This window comes from Pseudophryne corroboree, chromosome 4 (assembly GCF_028390025.1).
Source record: "Pseudophryne corroboree isolate aPseCor3 chromosome 4, aPseCor3.hap2, whole genome shotgun sequence".
Taxonomy (NCBI): Eukaryota; Metazoa; Chordata; class Amphibia; order Anura; family Myobatrachidae; genus Pseudophryne; species Pseudophryne corroboree.
The window spans coordinates 34080615-34102590 of record NC_086447.1 but is presented as its reverse complement, the minus strand read 5'-3'; the positions used below and the strand labels follow the sequence as shown (position 1 = coordinate 34102590).

General features: G+C 49.3%; 1 protein-coding gene across 2 annotated transcripts in view; it reads left to right on the top strand.

Moving 5' to 3' along the window:
- The window catches only part of SLC5A6 (solute carrier family 5 member 6), a 44007-nt gene that overhangs the window by 11400 nt on the left and 10631 nt on the right, over positions 1-21976 (top strand). For both annotated transcript variants that reach the window (XM_063914971.1, XM_063914973.1), the window contains exons 3-11: positions 5543-6153; positions 9124-9189; positions 17931-17982; positions 18639-18706; positions 18898-19052; positions 19340-19480; positions 20096-20225; positions 20531-20619; positions 21216-21328. In XM_063914971.1, the coding sequence (XP_063771041.1) occupies positions 5776-6153; positions 9124-9189; positions 17931-17982; positions 18639-18706; positions 18898-19052; positions 19340-19480; positions 20096-20225; positions 20531-20619; positions 21216-21328 (1192 nt within the window). In that variant the 5' untranslated portion in view covers positions 5543-5775. The remainder of the gene's footprint in view (positions 1-5542; positions 6154-9123; positions 9190-17930; positions 17983-18638; positions 18707-18897; positions 19053-19339; positions 19481-20095; positions 20226-20530; positions 20620-21215; positions 21329-21976) is intronic.

Here is a 21976-nt window from a genome sequence, read left to right as displayed (position 1 = left end):
CTTTCCCTAGGTATGGTCAGGAAGCGGCTCGGTGATGAGAAGGCCTCGCCTGCGCCTGTGTACAGCTGTGAGTGACACTGGAGCGATTTCTGGTGGCTATTACCATGAGATCTGCTAGGGCGACCACACATGCTGTTTTCAGGCCTGACGGGAGCGGGCCTTGGCTGTGGTAGGAGATCCAGGCAGTGGGCTCCAATGGGCCAGAATCGGATATGAATAGTCTCTGGGATTACGCCGCAAAAATATGGTGGTGCTGAATAAATACAATGCTGATTCACTGCAACAGTGAGGTGGGCCCCGGTGGGTCGGATGGGGAGGTGGGCCCTGGTGGGTTGGATGGAGAGGTGGGTCGGATGGAGATGTGGGCCCCGGTGAGTCGGATGGGGAGGTGTGTCGGATGGAGAGGTGGGCCTCAGTGGGTCAGATGGAGAGGTGGGCCCCGTTGGGTCGGATGGAGAGGTCGTCCCCGGTGGGTCGGATGGGGAGGTGTGTCGGATGGAGAGGTGGGCCCCGGTGGGTCGGATGGGGAGGTGTCGGATGGAGAGGTGGGCCCCGGTGGGTCGGATGGGGAGGTGTGTCGGATGGAGAGGTGGGTCGGATGGAGAGGTGTGTCGGATGGAGAGGTCGTCCCCGGTGGGTCGGATGGGGAGGTGTGTCGGAGAGGTGGGCCCCGGTGGGTCGGATGGGGAGGTGTGTCGGATGGAGAGGTGGACGCCGGTGGGTCGGATGGGGAGGGGGCCCCCGGTGGGCTGAGTCATGTTGCCAGTGATACATTTAGAATCCTGTTTGGAAGAGCATGTTCTGTGTGTATCTGTTACATTAGTGTGAATGAATGATACCCGCTTCTGTTCCTCTCATACCTGGAATACATAATGGACCTGATTCAGAGGTGGGACGCACTGCCGACGTTGGACGTAGCAGAGAAGTGAAAGGCTAAAGGGGGTTTTTTTTTTTTGTTTGTTTGTTTTTTTGCTACTTTGCATACGTCCCAATTTGTGTCCGTACAGAATCTGTTGCGATTACAGGCGCACACGCATCCAGAAGTGTATTGAGAATGTGGTGATGGGGAGGTAGCGTAGCGCACGCATGGAACAGGCCCTAGCTATGGGAGTGTCACCGCGGCGTGTCATTGTAAGCGGCTAATTAGCTGCATTACGCAGGTTGTAGCTCCCGAGTCATGTGACACATAAGGATAGACTGATGGTACTATAAGGTGTAATGAACATTTTGGCAGATACAGACCCGTCCTCATACATCTTTGCTGCAGTCACACCAAACAGCCCCTCTTGGCATCACCGAGTTGCGTGACAATCTTCCTGCGCCGGGCAGCTTAGTCGCAATGCAGTGCAACTAGGACGCACGAGACTGAGCTGAGTAATGTGATAAGACACTTGTATATCGGTGCGTGACTGGAAGCCCATACACACTAGACTGGAAAGTGAAAGATCTCGCTCCGAATGGCCAATCTGAGCGACATCTTTTACAATCTCATCCAGTGTGTACACAGTGTCATTAACGAGTTAACGATGCGCGCTCCCGCACATCGTTAATGACCCCCGCCCCCCTCGTCTGAACATGCACATGGTATCGGCAAGTCTGTATGCACTTGCTGATGCCGGCACCCCGCCGCCAATATCTGCGCCAGCGGGGGACTCGTGTGTATGGGCCTCTAGTCTCTGAGCCTGTACACGATATGCTACAATGTAGCTGCCGCAGCTTTTTTCCAATACAAGTTCTGTTCTGCTCCGTATACAGCCTCAGTCACACACAGTATACAGGTGTCCTATATCACGTTACTCAGCGCAGTCTCCTGGTGCGTCCTAGTCACATTGTGCTCTATATACAGCCTCAGTCACACACAGTATACAGGTGTCATATATCACATTACTCAGCGTAGTCTCCTCATGCGTCCTAGTCACATTGTGCTCTATATACAGCCTCAGTCACACACAGTATACAGGTGTCCTATATCACATTACTCAGCGCAGTCTCCTGGTGCGTCCTAGTCACATTGTGCTCCGTATACAGCCTCAGTCACACACAGTATACAGGTGACATATATCACATTACTCAGCGCAGTCTCCTCATGTTTCCTAGTCACATTGTGCTCCGTATACGGCCTCAGTCACACACAGTATACAGGTGACATATATCACATTACTCAGCGCAGTCTCCTGGTGCGTCCTAGTCACATTGTGCTCCGTATACAGCCTCAGTCACACACAGTATACAGGTGACATATATCACATTACTCAGCGCAGTCTCCTCATGTTTCCTAGTCACATTGTGCTCCGTATACGGCCTCAGTCACACACAGTATACAGGTGACATATATCACATTACTCAGCGCAGTCTCCTGGTGCGTCCTAGTCACATTGTGCTCCGTATACAGCCTCAGTCACACACAGTATACAGGCGTCATATATCACATTACTCAGCGCAGTCTCCTCATGCGTCCTAGTCACATTGTGCTCTGTATACAGCCTCAGTCACACACAGTATACAGGTGTCATATATCACATTACTCAGCGCAGTCTCCTGGTGCGTCCTAGTCACATTGTGCTCAGTATACAGCCTCAGTCACACACAGTATACAGGTGTCATATATCACGTTACTCAGCGCAGTCTCCCGCTGCGTCCTAGTCACACAGTGCTCCGTATACAGCCTCAGTCACACACAGTATACAGGTGTCATATATCACATTACTCAGCGCAGTCTCCTGGTGCGTCCTAGTTACATTGTGCTCTGTATACAGCCTCAGTCACACAGTATACAGGTGTCTCATCACATTACTCAGCACAGTCTCCTGGTGCGTCCTAGTCACATTGTGCTCCGTATACAGCCTCAGTAACACACAGTATACAGGTGTCATATTTCACATTACTCAGCGCAGTCTCCTCATGCGTCCTAGTTACATTGTGCTCTGTATACAGCCTCAGTCACACACAGTATACAGGTGTCACATATCACATTACTCAGCGCAGTCTCCTGGTGCATCCTAGTCACATTGTGCTCCGTATACAGCCTCAGTCACACACAGTATACAGGTGTCCTATATCACATTACTCAGCGCAGTCTCCTGGTGCGTCCTAGTCACATTGTGCTCTGTATACAGCCTCAGTCACACACAGTATACAGGTGTCATATATCACATTACTCAGCGCAGTCTCCTGGTGCGTCCTAGTCACATTGTGCTCCGTATACAGCCTCAGTCACACACAGTATACAGGCGTCATATATCACATTACTCAGCGCAGTCTCCTCATGCGTCCTAGTCACATTGTGCTCTGTATACAGCCTCAGTCACACACAGTATACAGGTGTCATATATCACATTACTCAGCGCAGTCTCCTGGTGCGTCCTAGTCACATTGTGCTCCGTATACAGCCTCAGTCACACACAGTATACAGGTGTCATATATCACATTACTCAGCGCAGTCTCCTGGTGCGTCCTAGTTACATTGTGCTCTGTGTACAGCCTCAGTCACACAGTATACAGGTGTCACATCACATTACTCAGCACAGTCTCCTGGTGCCTCCTAGTCACATTGTGCTCCGTATACAGCCTCAGTCACACACAGTATACAGGTGTCATATATCACATTACTCAGCGCAGTCTCCTGGTGCGTCCTAGTCACATTGTGCTCTGTATACAGCCTCAGTCACACACAGTATACAGGTGTCATATATCACATTACTCAGCGCAGTCTCCTGGTGCGTCCTAGTCACATTGTGCTCCCTATACAGCCTCAGTCACACACAGTATACAGGCGTCATATATCACATTACTCAGCGCAGTCTCCTCATGCGTCCTAGTTACATTGTGCTCTGTATACAGCCTCAGTCACACACAGTATACAGGTGTCATATATCACATTACTCAGCGCAATCTCCTGGTGCGTCCTAGTCACATTGTGCTTCGTATACAGCCTCAGTCACACACAGTATACAGGTGTCATATATCGCATTACTCAGCGCACTCTCCTGGTGCGTCCTAGTCACATTGTGCTTCGTATACAGCCTCGGTCACACACAGTATACAGGTGTCATATATCACGTTACTCAGTGCAGTCTCCTGGTGCGTCCTAGTCACATTGGGCTCTGTATACAGCCTCAGTCACACACCGTATACAGGTGTCATATATCACATTACTCAGCGCAGTCTCCTGGTGCGTCCTAGTCACATTGGGCTCTGTATACAGCCTCAGTCACACACAGTATACAGGTGTCACATATCACGTTACTCAGTGCAGTCTCCTGGTGCGTCCTAGTCACATTGTGCTCTGTATACAGCCTCAGTCACACACAGTATACAGGTGTCATATATCACGTTACTCAGTGCAGTCTCCTGGTGCGTCCTAGTCACATTGTACTCTGTATACAGCCTCGGTCACACACAGTATACAGGCGTCATATATCACATTACTCAGCGCAGTCTCCTGGTGCGTCCTAGTCACATTGTGCTCTGTATACAGCCTCAGTCACACACAGTATACAGGTGTCATATATCGCATTACTCAGCGCAGTCTCCTGGTGCGTCCTAGTCACATTGTGCTTCGTATACAGCCTCGGTCACACACAGTATACAGGTGTCATATATCACGTTACTCAGTGCAGTCTCCTGGTGCGTCCTAGTCACATTGGGCTCTGTATACAGCCTCAGTCACACACAGTATACAGGTGTCATATATCACATTACTCAGTGCAGTCTCCTGGTGCGTCCTAGTCACATTGTGCTTCGTATACAGCCTCGGTCACACACAGTGTACAGGTGTCATATATCACATTACTCAGCGCAGTCTCCTGGTGCGTCCTAGTCACATTGTGCTCCGTATACAGCCTCAGTCACACACAATATACAGGTGTCATATATCACATTACTCAGTGCAGTCTCCTGGTGCGTCCTAGTCACATTGTGCTCCGTATACAGCCTCAGTCACACACAGTATACAGGTGTCATATATCACGTTACTCAGTGCAGTCTCCTGGTGCGTCCTAGTCACATTGTGCCCTGTATACAGCCTCAGTCACACACAGTATACAGGTGTCATATATCACATTACTCAGCGCAGTCTCCTGGTGCGTCCTAGTCACATTGTGCTCTGTATACAGCCTCAGTCACACACAGTATACATGTGTTATATATCCCATTACTCAGCGCAGTCTCCTCATGCGTCCTAGTTACATTGCGGACACCTGACCCTAGCGGAGTTGCACGGGATCTGGTGGTTCTCTTGCGCCAGCCATTCACGCTGTGTAGCGCAATGAGGCTGGATGTACGAGGCTTTCCTTTTACCCTGATGGGTGTTATCTAGCGATACGGCGGCAGATCAGACCACAGTGACCCATAGAGGCCTCACCCAAGATGGGAATATCCATGACGCTTGCATCAAACTCTGCTCACCCTGGCGCCCGTGTACCCTCATTCCTGGACTTCAGCCCCACTTAGCACGTGTAATGTCCCTGCTAACTCCAGGGTAAAGCATTAACCTTATTACAGTCACGCTGGTTAAATACTGACTCTCTCCTGTCATTTACAGCTCTGCGTGCCGGGATCAGCCCTCCGCCGTATGCCAGAGCCTCCATGGAACGACGACTGAGTAACGTCATCCAGCCAGGTGGCCACTAGGACCCGGAGGTGATGACGTGTCCTGGGAAGCGAGTGGTACGGCGAGTGTGGGATTCGGCAGTGAAAAGCTCCAGGGTGGAATGAAGGGGCGATCGCTGGTCCAGTAGCGACGGGTTTCCGGAAACGTCTGGCAGAGGCTGAAGGATGGATGATTCCGGGTGCTGCAGCAGCACCGCCGCCCCAGACCCATCGATGAGGTTCTCTACTGTGGACTACATCATCTTCGCCCTGCTGTTGGTCCTGTCCTCTGCTATCGGCCTGTACTATGCCCTCAGCGGCGGGAGGCAACGGACGACGCAGGAGTTCCTGCTGGCAAACCGCAGCATGGGGTTCCTGCCCGTAGCCCTCTCCCTGCTGGCCACCTTCCAGTCAGCCGTGGCCATCCTGGGAGTGCCGTCAGAGATGTACCGCTTCGGCACGGAGTACTGGTTCCTAGGCTGCTCGTACATCATTGGACTGCTGATTCCTGCTTACATCTTCATTCCCATCTTCTACCGGCTGCGGCTCACCAGCACCTATGAGGTAAGAGCTCGCTACTGCTGTGTTCCTGGTCTCTTCCTCACCTTCTGTCTTTTATACTGTCATGGAGTCAGTCCACTAGTGCTAAGGTTGGGTGACCGATGGTTGTCTCCTCTTGCAAATAAGCTTGAGGGTGGAAATATTCCCCTATCCGTGGACTTCAGACTGATTCCTACAGTGGCGGAGATTTCACTTCTCACGGGGTCCCATCATTTGGAAGAAGGAACGTCATCAAGCCCCCACTTCCTCCTGGGTTCCAGCGACCCTAACTGTAAGAAAGGGACCTTTTTTTAGGCCGGCCCCCCTCACGCCCTATTTGGGCACCTGCGGAGTTTTAGTCCCACAACAGCAAACGTTATTCTAGATAATTGCATTTTTGTTGTGTTGGGTTCCCCTATTTAATCATTAGAACGCGATCATGGCGTTCCTTAGTAACTTGTAATATGTTTAGGATTAAACGGCAGAAGGTTTCCTCGTCCTTACTATAAACTACAAAGCGGCTTCAGTTCTCACGCACAGCAGCTAATACAGTGCTTTCTGCAGGCGCCCGAAGTTCTAGGTTCTGCGTTACTGAAGTTGTGTTAATGGTCGCTGAAATAGATTGCCATCTCCGCATATTGTCATTTTTAAATAGGCACCCTGGCAAAAGAGGGTTATTTGCAGTGTGCGGTGCCCAGGATGGGACATACATGCCACTATAGCGGCAACAAACTCTGGAGTGATCAATGCAGATACAGATGGAGCAGAGTTTATTGCAGCAGAAAGTGAGTTTATGGACTAGGATTGGGGGAGGGGAATCCGTACTCTTATGATGCACCTTCTACCGATCTCAGAATATAAGGCATATTGTGGTGCAGGTGGAGGGGGGATTAGTGCAATAGTGGCACACAAAGCTGTATAAGCCACAGGTAAGTGCACGTCTGCTCATTGGCCGGACTGATTGTGCGACTCAGACACCCCTTGTTTTCCTAGGAGACTTCAGCCTGGATGGAAGGTGCGGATCAGGAGATTGCAGCCCCAATACTCCATTACCTGAGCGTGTGCTGGTGGTAAATCTACTAAAGGTCGCTTTCAATCTATTTATATTTATTTGAAATCGATCTAAATCAAAATTAGTGTTTTCAGGGGCTAAATAGCACATTTGCTGACACTTAAGACTCAATCTCAAAAATCATGTTGGTAAATATTTAGGACCTGAAACATAACTTCGATTTTAGATCGATGCGTATTGGTTACAAAAAAATTGATTGAAAGCGACCTTTAGTAAATTTACCCCGTAGTATCTGTGGCTTCATAATGTGGGGCTACTTTATCTAGGGCAGAGGTTCCCAGACGCAGTCCTCAAAGCACCCCAACAGTCCAGGTTTTAGGAATATGCATGCTTAGGCACAGGTGACTTAAATAGTTAATTAGTACCTCAGTCAGTTTGATTATACCATCTGTGCACAAGCAGGGATCGCGTTAAGATGTGGATTGTCGGGGTGCCTTGAAGACCGCGTTTGCAGGTTCACCCTAGATCGGCGGTTCCCAATCAAACCTCCTTGAACAGAGCAGCGAGATCCTCCAGCACCGAGACGCTAGAAGCTGCTGCTATATATGCTCCATTTCTAACATCAAGCCCCAGGAGAATGAGTACCATGATCCGCAGGTCGTCTGGGGTCATGTTGTCAGGATATAAGGTGTGATTTCGTGGCGTATAATCTGAAGAACAGACCAAACACCAACCAGCCGGTACAAAACCTTTCTCGTTTAACGCAAATCTATATACTAACAATGATCATACGTGTTGCTGTTTCCTGATGGCTTCTGTCTGGTGGGGAACGTCCGTCTTAGGTGGTCCTGACTCTTATTTCCATGTTCTGTAACCGGTGGATTCCTAAAGTAAGCGTACATCTCTGCGGTTATCTGTGGACGCTGTGTAGAATGCGTCGGCACATTCTGTGGAACGCGCTGAATTCTCTCATTCTCTACGGGGGATTTTTGCATTTCAGCTGCTGATGCTTCTTAGCTGATATAGAAATATTTTGTTGTTATGATAGTGCGCTGTTAACAAACAATATTCTGCAGCAGAAGAACACAACAAAAGAGTAATCACCCAATACTCTAAAGGTACGAACAATGGAAAGATAGTGTGTTCAAGACCCGCACACAACTGCTTGAGACATATATACCCTTCACCGGGTCTGGGACTGAGGGTCGACAGCAAAAAGGTCGACACACCTTAGGTCGACGCCAATTGGTCGACACGCCTTAGGTCGACATGGACAAAAGGTCGACAGGAACAAGGTCGACGTGGAAAAAGGTCGACATGAGTTTTTTATGGGTTTTTTGTGTCGTTTTCTTCGTAGAGTGACCGGGAACCCTAATTAGTGCACCGCGTCCCCTCGCATGGCTCGCTTCGCTCGCCATGTTTCGGGCATGGTGCCTTCGCTCTGCTACCGCTTCGCTCGGCACAGATTACCGTTCCAATCGTAGTCCACGTGGATCGTTAAGTATGAAAAGGTTCAAAAAAAGAAAAAAATCGTGCAAAACTCATGTCGACCTATTTCCATGTCGACCTTGTTCCTGTCGACCTTTTGTCCATGTTGACCTAAGGTGTGTCGACCAATTGGCGTCGACCTAAGGTGTGTCGACCTTTTTGCTGTCGACCTGGAGTCCGGATACCCCCTTCACCGTATGAAGACAGTCAAAAAAATATACTGAGCTTAATTTAGCAATCCGACTCCAGCTTCCTAGCTGGACAAGTGCCGCCCTCTGCTTCCAATTCCATATCTGTACTCGCAGGTATATAGGGTTTTACAGTGTATGGGTTGGCAGCTGCAGGTAGATGAATTTGCAGAGTAGACCCGGCGCCCTCCACGGATAAACCATAGGTGGCTGCACTCTGCTCACACAATTGGCAGCATGCCAGCAAATGTATATTAGGGATTTCACTCTGCATCGCTGACTGTCTCCTCTCTCTCCCACACACAGTACCTGGAGCTGCGGTTCAGTAAATCCGTGCGGATCTGTGGCACCGTCACCTTTATATTCCAGATGGTAAGTATATAGGTGGACGCAGATTTATTGTCCTTTGCTGCACTTTTTGCTCATGGCTCATCCAGGGTTTCCTCCCACCTCTGTTCTCACACTCTAACAGTCCAGGTTTTAGGGATATCCGTGTTTGAGCACAGTTGGTTAAATCAAAGTAACTTAGGTACTCATTAAATCACCTGTGCGCAAGAATGGCTAGCCTTAAAACCTGGCCTGTTAGCATGCCTTGAGAACAGAGGTTGGGAATGCCTGTTGTAGAGCTTTGTAGCCGCTGCTTTGTGCGTGTCTGAGCTTATAATCATGGTCTGGGGTCATGAAGATCTCCGTAAGCTGGAGAGGCACAACTCGCACTCGCTGTATGATGAGATGGTATGTTAGACGTGAGCAGATGTAGGGAGGGTGGCTCAGGTGGAGTCCAAGCTCCAGGCGCCGAAAATATTAGAAGGTGCAGACCAACGGTGCCGGCCGCCAGGTCACCCACAGCCTGCAGCTGTTACCATCCGCCTGAGCTGCTTCCTCCCTCCACGCTCCCGAGTCGTGACATCACAACGCACACGCATGTGAGGTCAGATGGGTGGAGACGCTGCTGGAGAAGAGAGGAGCTGGGACGCAACGTAAAAACAGAAAAAAGGTGCGTTCTGGCTGCGCAGCCGCGCCTGCCCGCTGCTGTTTAGTATGATAAAGCTAAATTATTTATCTTACTTAAAACCCTTTAAGAGGTCTAAGAACACTGTACGCTATTGACGTATGGAGTACCGTAAGGGTACGCACGTTGCGTAACAATCGCTTAGCCGTAGTCGAGACGCTCAAGCGTTACGTTCGCTCACGGCCAAGAGATCACAGGCAGGCACGCTATTGGCTGCCGACTAACGTAATGATTTGCTATAGCGATGCGAACGCTCGAGACCACGAGGAGATCACCAGCGGCGCAGACGCTCACAATGTTAAACCTTATATCTAAACCATAAACAATGTAATATGCAGTAAAACCTTAGTGTAGAGATAGGGTGTAGATGCGACACAGTGTAACCTTATTAACTTAAAAGCTGTTCGAGCGTCACCGACGCTCTGAGAATACTTAACACTATAAGAAATACACAAATACCGTGCTTGGGGTCTAACGCCTAATATGAATGTTATACTTGAAAAAGAATAATACAATTACAAGTCATACACTACAATATAACATAGACTAACTAATCAGATAACTACACAGTAAATACAATACAATACAATTACGTTTTAAGGGAAAATGAAAGAAAAAGGAGAAGAGAGAGAGATATGGCCGCATAATAACAAGAAAGACAATATGATTGCGGAGAAAAACTTACGCACAAAGGGGAACGATCGCATGCGCCTCTGGACATCCAGCTCCCGATTATCAGCAATGAGAACCGTTGAAGAGTGTGAGCTGGATGTGATCGGCTTGTCTATTTATGCCCCACACACAATACAATTCAATGGTCCCTACATTCTTATTGTTCATTGGACACAGGAATTCCTCCTCGCATCATAACAAAAGGTCATAGGTTGATTCATACAGGTGGGCTGTGTCTACTTCCAACTGCTCAGGTGGGTGGGAAACTAGGTTTCCCGCCGCATGGATAAGTAAGTGCAAATAATAGTAAATGGACATAAACTTCTTATGTCCATAACTATTCGCACGAGTGATTAATCTGCTTCAAACCAACACCGGAATATTGCTAATTAAATACTCTTCCGATGGATACTAAACACCACTGTATTACTCCTGTCTGACCCTTCGTATCAAACAAAGAGGGATTTCTCTGTTCATGGACATTCTATATTAACCAAACTTTCAGATTCTATCAAAGGGACCATAATCTACAAAATACATTATATGGTGAAAATATGTAACGAAAGAGTCGCCCGCTAGACGCATACAATCTCTACCGTAAATGCGCATACCGTGCGCCCGCGGGTGCCCGCAACAGCGAGTATGCACACGCACGGGAGAGTGCACGCATGCGCAGCAGGGACACATATGAGGTGCAAATATGGGAGTGTGCATCGTGATATTTTTCTGACTTTGACAAGTATAATATGTTTTGTAATGAGTCTTATTAAATATGTATATTATGTGTGTGTATATGTGTATATAATATAATAAATATATATATATATATATATATATATTTCTCTAACGTCCTAGTGGATGCTGGGGACTCCGTCAGGACCATGGGGAATAGCGGCTCCGCAGGAGACAGGGCACAAAAAGTAAGCTTTTAGGATCACATGGTGTGTACTGGCTCCTCCCCCTATGACCCTCCTCCAAGCCTCAGTTAGGTTTTTGTGCCCGTCCGAGCAGGGTGCAATCTAGGTGGCTCTCATAAAGAGCTGCTTAGAAAAAGTTTTTTAGGTTTCTTATTTTCAGTGAGTCCTGCTGGCAACAGGCTCACTGCTACGAGGGACTTAGGGGAGAGAAGTGAACTCACCTGCGTGCAGGATGGATTTGCTTCTTAGGCTACTGGACACCATTAGCTCCAGAGGGATCGAACACAGGCCCAGCCATGGAGTCCGGTCCCGGAGCCGTGCCGCCGACCCCCCTTGCAGATGCCGAAGTTGCAGAGGTCCGGAAACAGGCGGCAGAAGACTTTCAGTCTTCATAAGGTAGCGCACAGCACTGCAGCTGTGCGCCATTGTTGTCGGCACACTTCACACCAGCGGTCACTGAGGGTGCAGGGCGCTGGGGGGGGCGCCCTGGGCAGCAATGTATAATACCTTTTTCTATGGCTAAAATACATCACATATAGCCCTTGAGGCTATATGGATGTATTTAACCCCTGCCATATATCGCAAACTCCGGGAGAAGAGCCTGCCGTTTTAGGGGGCGGGGCCTATTCTCCTCAGCACACAGCGCCATTTTCCTGCTCAGCTCCGCTGTGAGGAAGGCTCCCAGGACTCTCCCCTGCACTGCACTACAGAAACAGGGTAAAACAGAGAAGGGGGGCATATTTTGGCGATATTTTTATATATTAAGCGCATATAACAGAAACAACACCTTTTTAGGGTTGTTTATATACATTTTTATAGCGCTTTGGTGTGTGCTGGCAAACTCTCCTTCTGTCTCCCCAAAGGGCTAGTGGGGTCCTGTCTTCGATAAGAAGAGCATTCCCTGTGTGTCTGCTGTGTGTCGGTACGTGTGTGTCGACATGTATGAGGACGATGTTGGTGTGGAGGCGGAGCAATTGCCGGTAATGGTGATGTCACCCCCTAGGGAGTCGACACCGGAATGGATGGCTTTAATTATGGAATTACGTGATAATGTTAGCACGCTGCAAAAGTCAGTTGACGACATGAGACGGCCGGAAAACCAGTTAGTACCTGTCCAGGCGTCTCAGGCACCGTCAGGGGCTGTAAAACGTCCCTTACCTCAGTCGACACAGGTACCGACACAGACGAATCTAGTGTCGACGGTGAAGAAAAACTTATTTTCCAATAGGGCCACACGTTATATGATCACGGCAATGAAGGAGGCTTTGCATATCTGATACTGCAGGTACCTCAAAGGGGGGTATTATGTGGGGTGTGAAAAAACTACCTGTAGCTTTTCCAGAATCAGAGGAATTGAATGACGTGTGTGATGAAGCGTGGGTTAACCCCGATAGAAAACTGCTAATTTCAAAGAAGTTATTGGCATTATACCCTTTCCCACCAGAGGTTAGGGCGCGCTGGGAAACACCCCCTAGGGTGGATAAGGCGCTCACACGCTTATCAAAACAAGTGGCGTTACCGTCTCCTGATACGGCCGCCCTCAAGGATCCAGCTGATAGGAGGCTGGAAACTACCCTGAAGAGTATATACACACATACTGGTGTTATACTGCGACCAGCAATAGCCTCAGCCTGGATGTGCAGTGCTGGGGTGGTGTGGTCGGATTCCCTGACTGAAAATATTGATACCCTGGATAGGGACAGTATTTTATTGACTATAGAGCAATTAAAGGATGCTTTTCTTTATATGCGAGATGCTCAGAGGGATATTTGCACTCTGGCATCGAGAGTAAGTGCGATGTCCATATCTGCCAGAAGAAGTTTATGGACGCGACAGTGGTCAGGTGATGCGGATTCCAAACGGCATATGGAAGTATTGCCGTATAAAGGAGAGGAATTATTTGGGGTCGGTCTATCGGATCTGGTGGCCACGGCAACAGCCGGAAAATCCACTTTTTTACCTCAGGTCACCTCCCAACAGAAAAAGACACCGTCTTTTCAGCCGCAGTCCTTTCGTTCCTATAAGAACAAGCGGGCAAAAGGACAGTCATATTTGCCCAGAGTCAAAGGAAGGGGTAAGAGGGTGCAGCAAGCAACTACTTCCCACGAACAGAAGCCCTCCCCGGCTTCTACAAAGCCCTCAGCATGACGCTGGGGCTGTGCAAGCGGACTCAGGGGCGGTGGGGGGTCGACTAAAGATTTTCAGCACACAGTGGGCGCGCTCACAGGTGGACCCTTGGATCCTGCAGGTAGTATCTCAGGGTTACAAGTTGGAATTCGAAAAGTCTCCCCCTCGCCGGTTCCTAAAGTCTGCTTTACCAACGTCTCCCTCAGAAAGGGCGACGGTATTGGAAGCCATTCACAAGCTGTATTCTCAGCAGGTGATAGTCAAGGTACCCCTCCTACAACAGGGAAAGGGGTATTATTCCACACTATTTGTGGTACCGAAGCCGGACGGTTCGGTAAGACCTATTCTAAATCTGAAATCCTTGAACCTGTACATACAGAAATTCAAGTTCAAGATGGAGTCACTCAGAGCAGTGATAGCGAATCTGGAAGAAGGGGACTTCATGGTGTCCCTGGACATAAAAGATGCTTATCTGCATGTCCCAATTTACCCTTCACACCAAGGGTATCTCAGGTTCGTGATACAAAACTGTCATTATCCGTTTCAAACGCTGCCGTTTGGTTTGTCCACGGCACCTCGGGTCTTTACCAAGGTAATGGCCGAAATGATGGTTCTTCTACGAAGAAAAGGCGTATTAATTATCCCTTACTTGGACGATCTCCTGATAAGGGCAAGGTCCAGAGAACAGCTGGAAGTCGGAGTAGCACTAACCCAAGTAGTGCTTCAACAACACGGGTGGATTCTGAATCTTCCAAAATCTCAATTGACCCCGACGACACGTCTGCTGTTCCTGGGAATGATTCTGGACACTGTTCAGAAAAAGGTGTTTCTCCCGGAGGAGAAAGCAAGGGAGTTATCCGAACTTGTCAGGAACCTCCTAAAACCAGGAAATGTGTCAGTACATCAATGCACAAGAGTCCTGGGAAAGATGGTGGCTTCTTACGAAGCAATTCCATTCGGCAGATTCCACGCACGAATATTTCAGTGGGATCTGCTGGACAAATGGTCCGGATCGCATCTGCACATGCATCAGCGGATAACACTGTCACCAAGAACAAGGGTGTCTCTTCTGTGGTGGTTGCAGAGTGCCCATCTGTTAGAGGGCCGCAGATTCGGCATACAGGACTGGGTCCTGGTGACTACGGATGCCAGCCTACGAGGCTGGGGAGCAGTCACACAGGGAAGAAACTTCCAGGGCGTGTGGTCAAACCTGGAGACGTCTCTTCACATAAATATACTGGAGCTAAGAGCGATTTACAATGCTCTAAGCCTGGCAAAACCGCTGCTTCAGGGTCAGCCGGTGTTGATCCAGTCGGACAACATCACGGCAGTCGCCCACGTAAACAGACAGGGCGGCACGAGAAGCAGAAGAGCAATGACAGAAGCTGCAAGGATTCTTCGCTGGGCGGAAAATCATGTCATAGCACTGTCAGCAGTGTTCATTCCGGGAGTGGACAACTGGGAAGCAGACTTCCTCAGCAGACACGACCTCCACCCGGGAGAGTGGGGACTTCATCCAGAAGTCTTCCACATGATTGTGAACCGTTGGGAAAAACCAAAGGTGGACATGATGGCATCCCGCCTCAACAAGAAACTGGACAGATATTGCGCCAGGTCAAGAGACCCTCAGGCAATAGCTGTGGACGCTCTGGTAACACCGTGGGTGTACCAGTCCGTGTATGTGTTTCCTCCTCTGCCTCTCATACCAAAGGTACTGAGAATTATACGGCTACGGGGAGTAAGAACAATACTCGTGGCTCCGGATTGGCCGAGAAGGACTTGGTACCCGGAACTTCAAGAGATGCTCACGGAAGAGCCGTGGCCTCTACCGTTAAGAAGGGATCTGCTTCAGCAGGGACCTTGTATGTTCCAAGACTTACCGCGACTGCGTTTGACGGCATGGCGGTTGAACGCCGGATTCTAAAAGAAAAGGGCATTCCAGAGGAAGTTATTCCTACCTTGATTAAAGCCAGGAAGGAAGTGACCGCACAACATTACCGCATTTGGAGAAAATATGTTGCGTGGTGTGAGGCCAAGAAGGCCCCAACGGAGGAATTTCAATTGGGTCGATTCCTACATTTCCTGCAGGCAGGATTGTCTATGGGCCTCAAATTGGGGTCTATTAAGGTTCAAATTTCGGCCTTATCGATTTTCTTCCAGAAAGAATTGGCTTCAGTGCCTGAAGTACAAACCTTTGTCAAAGGTGTACTACATATACAGCCCCCGATTGTGCCTCCAGTGGCACCGTGGGATCTCAACGTAGTTTTGGATTTTCTCAAATCCCATTGGTTTGAGCCGCTCAAATCGGTAGATTTGAAGTATCTTACATGGAAAGTAACCATGTTACTGGCCCTGGCTTCAGCCAGGAGAGTATCAGAGTTGGCGGCTTTATCGTACAAAAGCCCATATCTGATTTTCCATTCGGACAGGGCAGAACTGCGGACGCGTCCTCAGTTTCTGCCTAAGGTGGTTTCGGCTTTTCACTTGAACCAGCCTATTGTGGTGCCTGCGGCTACTAGCGACTTGGAGGACTCCAAGTTGCTGGACGTTGTCAGAGCATTGAAAATATATATTTCAAGGATGGCTGGAGTCAGAAAATCTGACTCGCTGTTTATCCTGTATGCACCCAACAAGATGGGTGCTCCTGCGTCTAAGCAGACGATTGCTCGTTGGATCTGTAGCACAATCCAACTTGCACATTCTGTGGCAGGCCTGCCACAGCCTAAATCTGTAAATGCCCACTCCACAAGGAAGGTGGGCTCATCTTGGGCGGCTGCCCGAGGGGTCTCGGCATTACAACTTTGCCGAGCAGCTACGTGGTCAGGGGAGAACACGTTTGTAAAATTTTACAAATTTGATACTCTGGCTAAGGAGGACCTGGAGTTCTCTCATTCGGTGCTGCAGAGTCATCCGCACTCTCCCGCCCGTTTGGGAGCTTTGGTATAATCCCCATGGTCCTGACGGAGTCCCCAGCATCCACTAGGACGTTAGAGAAAATAAGAATTTACTTACCGATAATTATATTTCTCATAGTCCGTAGTGGATGCTGGGCGCCCATCCCAAGTGCGGATTGTCTGCAATACTTGTACATAGTTATTGTTACAAAAATCGGGTTATTATTGTTGTGAGCCATCTTTTCAGAGGCTTCTTCGTTGTTATCATACTGTTAACTGGGTTCAAATCACAAGTTGTACGGTGTGATTGGTGTGGCTGGTATGAGTCTTACCCGGGATTCAAGATCCTTCCTTATTGTGTACGCTCGTCCGGGCACAGTACCTAACTGAGGCTTGGAGGAGGGTCATAGGGGGAGGAGCCAGTACACACCATGTGATCCTAAAAGCTTACTTTTTGTGCCCTGTCTCCTGCGGAGCCGCTATTCCCCATGGTCCTGACGGAATCCCCAGCATCCACTACGGACTATGAGAAATAGAATTATCGGTAAGTAAATTCTTATATATATATATATATATATATATATTAAATATTAGTGTGTGTGTGTGTATATATTGTTGTTGTTAGTGGCAGTCTGCGGATGTAAATAAATGTTACAAACGGACCACACCGTTTGTTTTTTCAACAGCCGTCAGGCATATACGTACAAACACTGATTCAGCTTACAAAACTTGTGCTATGTAAGGTGAATCAGTGTTTGTACATATATGCCTGACTGCTGTTGGAAAAATAAAAAAAAACAGGCGGTGTGGTCCGTTTGTAACATTTATTTAAATCCGCAGAGTTCCACTTCTTCTAATAGGATTTTATTTTTGTGAATGAAAGTTTGCAGCTGAGGGCACCCGGTGAGCTGATATCCTGGAGGATTTGTGGAGTGCCGAGTTCCTGCAATCATATAATATATTATATGTGTGTGTGTGTGTGTGTGTATATAGTTGCGGCACTCGGGCGATTAAACAGACAACTTTAAGCACCACAGGTGCAGCGTTTCAGTGCCCTCTAATGTGTGGTACTTTTGTCACCTGACAACAGTAGTGCCACGCATTAAAGGGCACTGAAACGTTGCTGCACCTACAGTTGTCTGTTTAGTCGCCAGGAGTGCCGCACACTTGAATTATACATTGATTGTTTGTTTTATGCGGACATGCGGCGCCATTTGACATTATACCGGGAGAGCAGGCCATGATGTTTATACATATACAACAGAACGGACACCGATTTTAGGTTTTTTTTTTTTCTTTTCAAGTGTAACATGCCCCCACATGTTGACCCCCCCCCCCCCCCCCCCATCCCAAATTCAGTACAGGGATGGGGGCACCGAAACATACCCATGCTCCGGGCACCATGGTTCCTAGCTACGCCTCTGGGCGTCAGGCCCCTCTTAGTGCATACTGCCTAGTGATCTGACTCCTGTTCCGTTCCTCTCTCTGCAGGTGATCTATATGGGGGTGGTGTTGTATGCGCCAGCGTTGGCCTTCAATGCAGGTAATGTAGCCCAGACGTTCTGCTTTTTTGCTTCTCGCATAACGTAAAGATTGTCGTGACCTTTATAATATACGTTATCATTTTATTTTGGATTTGGAACCGTAACTCCCTCCTCCATCTCCAAACTCCTTCCACCTTCCCTGATCCGCTGCCTTTCCTCCACTCCGTCCCCTCCTCACCCCTGCACTCGTTCTCCTGTGCCACCCCCCTTTTACTCCAGAACTCACTTCCTCGCCCCATCAGACTCCCTCTTAGTCTGCACACCCTCATGGACAGGGCCCTCTCATATTCCTAGCACTGTTCCTGTCCCCAGCACCCCCCACACCCCCCCCCCCACACCCCCGTCGGCTCTGATCCTCTGTCCGCCCACCTACTGGGTACAGGATCAGTGGCTGCTGACGCACTTCCAACTCTGCGACTTAGCGTTACTTGCTACCTGTAGAGAGTCGTTCTACACCCCCACCCTTCACTTCCCCCATACTCTCCATCCTGCCTTTCGCTGTAGTATTACCACTTGTTTCTTATCCCATGTAATTGTATTTAATCCCTGTACAGCGCTGTGGACACTCTATAGCACCCTGTAAATACATGATGACGGTAATATTAACGGATGGGACGTTTGAGAAGCTGAACTCTTGTACTATATGTCATTGCAGTAACAGGATTCAGCCTCTGGGGGACAGTATTGACCATGGGATTGGTCTGCACTCTGTACACTACACTGGTAAGACTGCAGATCTTGGCGTGCTGCACTACAGTATATGTGAGAGTCTGGGCAGGCCCTGACGCTGGGGGCAGTGTGCTGCCTGTCTCTCCCCCCAGTTCATTTGTTCTGTTCTGTAACTGAGTGTTGTGACGCTTCTGTTCATCGTCTGTCTCCCCCTCCCCACCCCACCCCGACTTCTCTCCGCTCAGGGTGGTCTGAAGGCGGTTATCTGGACTGATGTCATCCAGACCATGGTGATGTTTGCGGGGCAGCTTGCGGTGATCATTGTCGGCACCATGAAGGTGGGCGGGATGGGTGAAGTCTGGCGCGTGGCCCAGGAGAATAACAAGATCTCTGGAATAAAGTGAGTGCTGGACGTTTCTGAGGGAGTCACGAACGTATAGTCCCTCGGCTGATGAGTGACTCTGTCGTTGGTGAGGGCAGCGTACTGCGCTTCTCTGTATGCTTGTCCCATAGCGGTCCGGTGTAGTCTGACTTTATCTCTGCAATGTATGCAGGTTCTCTGCACCGTGCGCAATTTGTGCACCGGCTCCGTTATTGCGATTTGCGTTCTTGATGTTGTCACTATCCTGTGTGGACAGGAATCCTCCATTCTCTGTATATGAGAACTTATTAATTGTCCTATTGCAGTTTCAATCCGGACCCGTTTACCCGTCATTCCATCTGGTCTCTCGGTATCGGAGGCGTTTTCCTGATGTTGTCGCTGTACGGGGTGAACCAGGCCCAGGTGCAACGCTACCTCAGCTCCCGCACAGAGAAGGCGGCCATATGGTGAGTAGGGGGCCCCGCTGGCCGTGTCACTGTTCTGTGACGTCTCCTAGATTGGGGAGGGATGTTATAGTGCAGGGGAACACCTATAGAGACTGCTGTGTGGACTCATACACGCGGCCACAGATGTCATGGTACCGGCTAGTTTTGCATTCTGCTGCTTTCTGACCTGTATCTGATCCTGTCATGACACTGTGCTCAGTATATTGTATGGGAGGGCATCGGCTTCTTGTAGCGTAGGGGGGGGATTGCAAAAAAAAGAATTGCAGCAGAACCTCCGGATGTAAAGTAGACCTGATGGGGCGCAGGCTGCGGTGATTTTTGCCCAGGTGCACTTAGGTTGCACCCCCCCCTCCCCTTCCTTCCACCCCCATCATTAGACGCCACGTCCCTGCCCTCCCTGTTTTATCGAACAAGAGCCAAATGGCCCACATTGCTAGGTCAAAGACAGAGAAGGCCCAAACAGCCATTTATTGTGTATTTTCATGTAAAGTGGTCCAGGTGACAAATAGGGGCTCAGTCTGATACACTCGGATAACAGGGACCGTAAGGGGAGTATTAGCTGTTTGTACAGGAGTTTCCCCAGGGCTGTGAGTGACGCGTGTCCCTGCTCCCCAGGTCCTGTTACGCCGTGTTTCCCTGCCAGCAGTTGGTGCTGGCATTGGGCTGCCTGACCGGGCTGGTGATGTTTGCCTACTACCAGATGAATGAGATCCGCAACCCGGAAATAATATCCGTACCTGATCAGGTAAGTTCCAGAGGTCTCGCAGTGCTAACGTGACGAGATCCCACCAGCAGGTGATTCTGTTTATAATAAGCTCAGCAATTGGCTGCGACCACCTCACATGACCCGTGGTAACGTCCTGGGCAAATCCAGGTGTCTGACCTAGGTGTGCTGCTATAACCTCTTGTATGTACCAGCGGGTGCTATATATTATCATCTCTGGAATATTGTTCTGATGACCACCTGGAAGCCGTCTAGTTTATGTTCCTGAGTGTGCGTTGGGGCCACCTCTGCCGCTAACCCTCACCCATGGCGCTCTCTCTCCACAGTTGGTCCTGTACTTTGTTATGGACATTCTGCAGGACTTTCCTGGCCTCCCGGGGCTGTTTGTGGCCTGTCTCTTCAGCGGTGCGCTCAGGTAAGTGGCTCCACTCTGTCCCCTCACTGTCACTATACTGCGAGGGCTAATCTGTGTTTCGTGGACCAAACATCGAGCGCAGAATAACGTCTGTAATATAAGCACTTTCCTTAATTGTATAATGGGGAAACGTGTACGTAACCCACCCGCCAAGGTGCATGTAGAGGTTGGCCCTGATGCAATGGGAGTACCCACACTGTAGCATAGATATTGTGTAACTGAGAACTAGTCTCTGCCACCTAGTGGTGATTCAGGGGGGGGATTGTCACATATCAGGCGTGACTGCTATTTCAGGAGCGGGTTATTGACTGGGTAGGATAACTCTCGGGGGTGACGTTCACGTAAGCTGCCGGTACATCCACGTTTCCGGTCTCCTTCCCCCCCCAGGGACAATGTGGCGGCTAGGAATACGCAGCCTGTAGTTACTATGACTCGCTCCTGTAGGCTTTGCGGAGCCAGCGTGCTCTTCTGCGACGGGGTGAGGAAAGCGCGGTGCGCGGACGGTCCTAGATCACAAGAATTAGCTGGATGAGGGCGGGAGACTGTTGCTCCCATTATCCTTCTGTAATGCCGTCTAATATTCCATCTGTCACCAGCACCATCTCCTCCGCGTTTAACTCTCTGGCCACGGTGACCATGGAGGATCTGATCAAGCCCCACTTCCCGAACCTCCCGGAGTCCCGAGCGACGCTGCTCTGCAAAGCTCTCGGTGAGTACTACTGCCAATGCGTTGGTTCCTTCCCCGCCGGAGGGCAGATCGTGTGACTGATGTCAGAATCTCCTAGTGATCCATGCACATAGAGATGAATGAGAGTAAATTCTCAGGGATGTATTTATAGTTTGCTGGGTGACTGACTGTTTTGTGATCCGCTATAAAGTGTGACCGGCCTGATACTGACCATTAACGTGTCGTGTCTGATCCGCATTCCATCCATTTCTCTGCAATAATGACTCCCGCCCATCTCTGTATATCCGCCATCCCATGTCATGGAAGTACAGCGTATACTAAACAACTGTGCTGTAAAACTCTCATGTCCCGCGCAGATTGCGGCCTGTTGCGGTCATGTGATCCAAACACACAGTTTGATGTATCCTGAGGCCCCACTGGATTCTGGGTAGGAAAGTCTCAGTTGGCGCATGATGTCATCATTCAGCCTGCACCGTTTTGTAATAAGAGTCCGTCTCCGCACTCCCCCCAAATTACACTGCAGTGTTTGTGTCATACACTCCAACCTTCCAGCCCTCCGTCACAGAGGTTAATATAGGGTTTCTGTTTGTTTTGTTCTGGGTTTTTTTCCTTTCTTCAATCAGCTGATTTTGACGACTTCTTCTCTCTTTTTTTTTTTTTTTTTTTAAA